This window comes from Austrofundulus limnaeus, unplaced genomic scaffold, assembly GCF_001266775.1.
Source record: "Austrofundulus limnaeus strain Quisiro unplaced genomic scaffold, Austrofundulus_limnaeus-1.0 Scaffold970, whole genome shotgun sequence".
In the NCBI taxonomy this organism is placed as follows: domain Eukaryota; kingdom Metazoa; phylum Chordata; class Actinopteri; order Cyprinodontiformes; family Rivulidae; genus Austrofundulus; species Austrofundulus limnaeus.
Window position 1 is genome coordinate 34754 of NW_013953372.1, and position 6949 is coordinate 41702.

Sequence of the window (6949 nt, forward strand, 5' to 3'; positions counted from 1 at the left end):
GTCAGCCTTGTGAGTATGTCTGCATGCTGACACTGATTCAGTTAGCATGCCACAGGTGAAACAGATAGGGAGATTCCTGGAAGGGGTCTGAATTAACTGCAGCTCATCCTAAAGTGCATCCCTCTGACTTCAGAGTACACCCAGTGTGTGTCCCTCTGCATCTAACTCATCTGACCCCCCCCCCCCCATCCAAAGGTTTTGCATCTCACATTTCTTCAAACTGAATTTAATGATCCATAAAGACAGGCGTGAAACAATTATCAGACCAACAGCGTTTATTAACTGATCAGATACGAAGCTCTAAATTAATATGATGATCAGGCAACTTTAACACAGGAAGCTGTCCATCTTCAGCTGTTTTATTTTCTCCTGCTTTCTAGCAATTAACAAAAAAAGGATGATTATGTAACATTTTAAAAAGGTCAGAACGGTAATTTTCCAAATGACTGTGCAAGTCGATGTTTTTTTATTTCTGTTTGTTTGTAAGAAATGAGCTCAGAAGATGACAAATTTCAAGCAAAAATAAGTAAAGCTTCAATTAAACTGAAGCAACAAATCAGTCTCAACTTGAATAAAAAATGTAGAAAGACTATTAAAGGTACTTATTTAAAAAACTATAAAAAAAACTATTTCCTCACAACTTTTTCAAACTCAGGCTGTTTTTTTTTTTCATTCATTTTCAGTCCAGTAACCGGTCAGTCTCAGAGGAATCTTTGTTAAATCAGTTCTGTTACATTTTCTATAAGTTCCTGAAGCAGAAACATGTTGCATCCTGAACATTTACACAGCTGGTAATAGCTGATTCACATTTAAAGTAAACCTGAGCTAAGAAACGTTAGCAAGGACAAAAAAAAGGCTTTAACTCAGTCAACTTTACAGATATCTAGTTAGAAGTTGGTGTGGTAGCTGAGAGTCATTCCCAACACATATTCTAAGTTTAAAAATGTTCAAAACCTTCCATGTTGTCATGGTCAGGTACAAGAACTGGACAGAAAATGAGGAAAAAAATACAGCAAAAGTTAAAAAAAATTATTGGGAAGATCTTTCAGAGAGCCTGAATATTATCTGTCAAAACCTTGAAAGCGAAGTACAAGTAAATTCAAGCTGGTGTAAAACTTTTGCACAGTAAAGCAGCTCCCCAGATCTCAGCTGCATGACTTTGTAACTACATCCCTCTCGACCTGCGCTCGTCTCGACAAGAAATCCGATTTCTTAACCCAATTATTTCTCCCCCTTCCGTAACTCCACCCATGTCAGAATCCAGTGAGTTAGTAGAAGAAGACAGAGAAGGCATTTCAATCTCAGATGGTCAATAACGTCTAGCAGCACGCAGTCATTGGAGACGAGGAGGATGCACACTGGCTCTCACACAGAGAGTGTAAAACCCTACCTGGGGCAATCTGCCACTAATGTCCTGAAACACTAGTCTACAGAGAGAACAGAAACAGCTATTGTCAACCTGGTCGCACACACACACACCATTACACACAGGCACACTCTCATAATCACATTGGTACAAAACATACTCACAAATGCACAGAAACAAACCCTAGAAGAGTCTACTTGTGAATCATTTAGGCATGTGCAGCTCTGGGAGTTATTATCTTTCACTTCAGGCAGAGACTGTAAATTATCATCTGCATTACTGATCAAATAAATCTACAAGTGCATGCGCACATCCCGTAATTTTGGATTCAGGCGTTATAACAGAATGTGGGGCAGGTGATGAATCAAAACTGCCAAAAAAAACAAACAAACAAACAAACAGTACACCCCTCTATGGGTTTGATCCGCGCCGTTTCACACTTGAAAACCCAGAGACAAGAGGAAGAAAAACGTGGGTGACGAGTGAGGCAGCGTAGGACAGACAGGCATACTTACATAGAGGTCGGCCGCACCGTAAAACCCATCCTGATAGGCCATCACACTGAGAGGGAGACAGGTGACAGCAGGAGGGGGGGGGGGGGTCCAGAGGACAAAAAAGAGAAGTGGTGGAATGGCAAAAAAAAAAGGACGAAAAAAAATGGGGGGAAAGAGGAAAATAAATAAAAAGGTGTGTTGCGCCACCGTGTGGACAGAGCCGAAAACAACAGAGGAGATGTTCGAGGGAAAGGGAGGGGTGAGGCGAGAAGATGGTGCCAAAAAGAATGTGAGAGAGAGAAGAGAAAGAAGGGTGAGATTATTACACACCGTGCAACATGCAAGACAAAATACCACCTCTTTGTATACAGATGCACCGACTTTAAAGTGTTACTACTGCTACTTCAGCCAGAGACACAAATATTTACCAAAAAGCAACTCGACTCACTTTATTTTTATATGACTGTCACCGTTTAAAAGCTACAAGGAAATGGTATTTCTGCTTAGCAAACTGTCAACGTCAATTTCTCTGTAGATGTATATTACACACAGCATGCAGTTTTTAAAAATCACTGTTTCGACCAAGCCATGCTTTTAAAGAGAACAGACATAATGTTGTGATTTCGTTTTCATAACTAAGACCAGGTTTCGTTCAGAGCGTGTTTACCCGGGGTACGTGGGGATGGCGGGCTGCGGGACAGCTGCCCTGACGGCGCTGTAGACGGGCCGAGCTCGACCCCGGAGGTGGGTGCCTCGGAAGGTTGCGGCTGTGGTGGCGGCAGCTGCTGCTGCTGCTGCGGGGTAAGGAAACCCTGGAACTAAGAGACAAAGAGGGCGAGGATTAAGATACATTTACCTGCTGCTGGTTTTATTATCATTATTATTAATAATATTAATGTTCCTGCAAATAAATGCATAACGATAATTGAAAAAAAAAAGAACATTGAAAAACAGTCAATCCATCTACTGGCTCAATGGCGAAGTAAAGGACTGTAGTGCAGATAGTTTTCACTGATGCTGCTGATTCTAACTTTAAATTATATCAAGATTAAACATGAAATAAAAGTAACTAAAGGAGATACAGTATTTAGATTATATTGAAGTGCACATGTAGATTTGAACTCTTTATAAAACAAAAACGTACTTTTATCAAGCCTTTGCTGCCCAAGCAACAAACAAAATGTGGGCCACTGCACTGGCTCCTAGCTTAATCATAAAAAAGACTTTACTTTAAGAAGTATTTCCATTTCCTGTATTATATTATAGTATTTGGCCCGCAGCCCTTGGATAGATTTTCATTTTGGCCCACTCAGGAAAAACGTTTGGGCACCCCTGCTGTAGACGTAATTTTAGAAGCTTTCAGAAGTAAAATGTATTTTGTAAGGGGACTTTGAACCCCCGCTTGCATTCACTACATTCACATAACACGACACTAGTCAGGTGATGGGGCACATGACCCTCTATGAACAATAGAGCCAATCAAGCCTATTGTTAGGCGATGGCCCTCTCTTGCATGTGACTAACCTGTTTGTCCAGGTGGAGGCAGTGCTTATAAGGTTGAGTTCACCTGAAACTCATCAGACTGAAGAAGTCTCTCGGAGGAGAGACGAAACGTTTCACTAAAGAAGAACCCATCCAGAGGACCTACTTATTTTTTTCTTTTTGATTTTTTTCTACCTGGATTACTGAGATGCATCACGATATTTTGTAAGCAGTAATTTTGTTTGACAACAAAACAAATAAATAAAAATAAAAACGTTAATGGAATTTATTTGTGACAACTTCTAAATAGTTTTTATGGCCGCCTACCAAGAAAGAGACACAAGTCCTAGACAGTTATAGTACTAGAGTTTATGGTAATTGCTGTGATAGAAATAAACGTGACTCTTACCCGTGTAAAGCTCAGGACTGTACATGGCTCCAACCATCGGACTCAACTTCCAACCAGCTATTTAAACAAACAGACAAGTCAGATGATTTTGTTGCAAAAAAATGTACTTAAAAAAGTTCAAATCGAATGCTGAGATACGAGTGTCTCATTACACCCCCACCTAAATGTCATTGATATACCTGAGGGAATAAATGTACCGTATGGTAGTGCTGCGATGCCCTCTCCGTTAGAGTACGGTGTTGTCATCTTCTTGTTTGTCATCACTCTGGCTGTCGCGTTATTAACCTGGGTACCAGACAAAAAGTTAATGGGGCTAATTAAAAAAAATTTTGGTAGACAAAAAATTACTGGGAATGTGGAAAAATGTTATCAAAATATTTCTAAAATAGACTTCAGACACTTAAGCTTTTGTTTAAAAATTCTGCTTTTCGTGTGAGGTGTCATCGATACATTTTTTAAAAAATAAATTCATGGCAGGGATTAGATCTGTGGATGGACAGCAATGGTATTTGATGCATGCGCTTTATTTTGAAAGAGAAATACATAAAAAACAAGGATCCTGGTGAGCATCTTTGAGCACAAACAATGCAACCACAAAACGCAGAAAATCAAACATTTCCGAGCTGAGGGATTCGAAAAGAAATCCAAGATCCCTGTTCTTTTTTTTTTCTTTTTTTTTTTTAAAAGAAGGGGAAAAAGAAGTTGAATTAAGCAGCTGATTCATCATTCGCACATGATGCAAAAGAAAAGATTAAACAGAACATTAATCGAAGAGTTCGTACACAAATTACATTCAGCCAGTCAGGAGCGCATCACATCACCGGAGGTGAGCAAAACAAACCAATTTGCAAGCTTCAGATGCAGCAAGAGACGAATTAAAAAAAAAGTCCTCCCAATCAAAGTCCACGTCATACAGAAGAGGAAGGAGTACAACAGAGAAAAGACAGAAAAAGAGGGATGCAGAGGGAGATGCCAGTCCACATGAAAAGACACAGAAAAACACAGACATAAGGTGGGGAAGAGAGGCAGAGAGGATGAACCATCCAAATGTGCCGTTACACAATCAATAAGATGCAACACACATTCGACACATCCAACCGTTGGCCTACGACGAATCTAACTGAACATGAGCAACGATGGAGAAATGATGAATGCTGCATACAGAGAGAGAGAGAGAGAGAGGAGGCAGAGAAGATGGGGGGATGCAAATATCATTCCTCAAAAAACAAAAAAACAAAAACAAACAAAAAAAAAACAAAAAAACAAAAGAAAAGTAATAAAAAAAAAATCAAACCTTGGCTGTGAAACACTGCCGGGCATTTCAGGTCAGTGTCCCACACCAGAAACACCTCGAAGCACGCAACCACCAACACACACCATCCAGAATCAAAAAAACGGATCAAAAAAGTGAAATCAAGGGGGGGAGACATCTCTTCACAGAAATCAGAACAAGGAGAAGCTGTCACTGCTGCAACGTTTTTCTTTTTCCTTCTAAATTACTTGATTTTTGTTTGTTCTTGTATCGCATTAGTAACAAGACGCCAGCGGCCTCTTTTGGCTCCGATTTTTCACTATGGACTCTGCACACCCATCTACGCAGCGGCACAGGAAGTGACCATCGAGCACGACAGCACGCCATGACAAACAGACAGCTATTATCCCCTCTCCAGCAGAGCTAACATAGCACTCATGCTTCAGCATGCCGTCCCACTAATAAGGTGCAAGAATGCAGCTATTGGCTGACACATGACACAGAGAGATGACATAATGCTACATGACATCACACAGATGACTAGAAAGAGAGTAAACCATGCAGGATTCAGCTCTGGATTTAAATGCAGTTAAGAGAGGTGATTGGAATGAATGCATTGAGAAGTGGTAGTCAGAGTCGCTGCACTTGCAGATAGATGCAGTACATTCAGTTATACAAGTGGCCTTATTGGAATGCCATGCGGTCAATGGCTAACCTCGAAACAGTTTCATTCACCACCTCCCCGATCGATCACAGGATTCAGAATTAGCCAATCGGGTTAGATTAATCAGTGGTTGAACTAATCAATCAAGCTCCCTTCAGGACACAAAAAAGGAGTCCATTCTTATTATTTGGGTGCATTCTCGTGTATTTATTTACTTTTCTTCCATTTGGACGAATGGGGTGGGGGGAGGGGTCATTCAAAGATGATGCCATGTGTACACAACTTACCGTGGCCAGGGAAACGGCGTGAGGACACGCGAGCAGTTACCGTGGAGACTGACAACAACAACAACATACAAAAATCATCAGGGAAATCGAGAAAATATGAGTAAAAAAAAAAATAAATGAACCAAAAATAAAATTAAAAAGAAGGGGGAGGGGTAAACAAACAAAACGAGGTAATGAAAAGCAACCCCCACCCTGTGGTGGAGAGGAAGTGATGTCACAGGTCAACCTACAAGTATCAGCCAACAACCTGACCTCTGACAACGTTCTATGGACACAGGTCAAAAACAAAACGTTCAAACAATTAAAAGGACATTAGAAACTGTAAGGATGCTGGAAAATTTATAATTCTCAAATCTACCTGACTACGTCTCAGGACAGGAAATGTACAGTAAAATGGAGGGGGTATAGCTGAAAATCAGGTGTGTATGAGGACACAGACAGACACACACAGACAGACTGGCTTGGTGAAAAAGAGACAAAAGAGATGGAGGAGAACCTAAGCATTAAAAAAAAAAGGACAGGAGAGGGAACGACAGCTATCTGTGGCCTTCTTTTCACTTCTTTCTTCACCCTCCATTTTTTTAAACAAAAATAAAACCAATCCTCACACCCACACACAGACACAGAGAAGAGTGCAGGACATTCCAGACCCATGCAGAAGAGCTGCAGCAGTCAGTCAAATCAGAATCAGAAGCATGATTTAGGATCAAGAGCCAGAGCAAATGGCAGAAGCATGTCGCAGTGATTTCATCTCCGAGGCCATTTGCAACCGAAATCCAAGCTCATGCTGACAAATTAAAACAAACATACAAAAGAAAAAAAAAGTCACAACAAAATGCACTTCCATGAGATCTGGTGTTCTTTTTCAAGGTGTGTGCAAACAAATGCTTTTTTAACCATCCAGCTTGCATATTTAAAATTATTTTATTTATTACTATTTTTTTAGAAGAATCAGAAATGACATCTCCGAGGCCATTTGCAACCGAAATCCAAGC

At 40.4% G+C, this 6949-nt stretch overlaps 1 protein-coding gene across 5 annotated transcripts in view; it reads right to left on the reverse strand.

Moving 5' to 3' along the window:
- LOC106533553 (RNA binding protein fox-1 homolog 2) overlaps positions 1-6949 on the reverse strand; it is a gene marked incomplete in the record, with an annotated part of 59093 nt that overhangs the window by 8271 nt on the left and 43873 nt on the right. Inside the window, 5 exon segments of one of the 5 annotated variants that reach the window (XM_014029907.1) lie at positions 1391-1427; positions 1882-1927; positions 2528-2678; positions 3752-3808; positions 3931-4036. In XM_014029907.1, the coding sequence (XP_013885361.1) occupies positions 1407-1427; positions 1882-1927; positions 2528-2678; positions 3752-3808; positions 3931-4036 (381 nt within the window). 5 annotated transcript variants of the gene reach the window in all.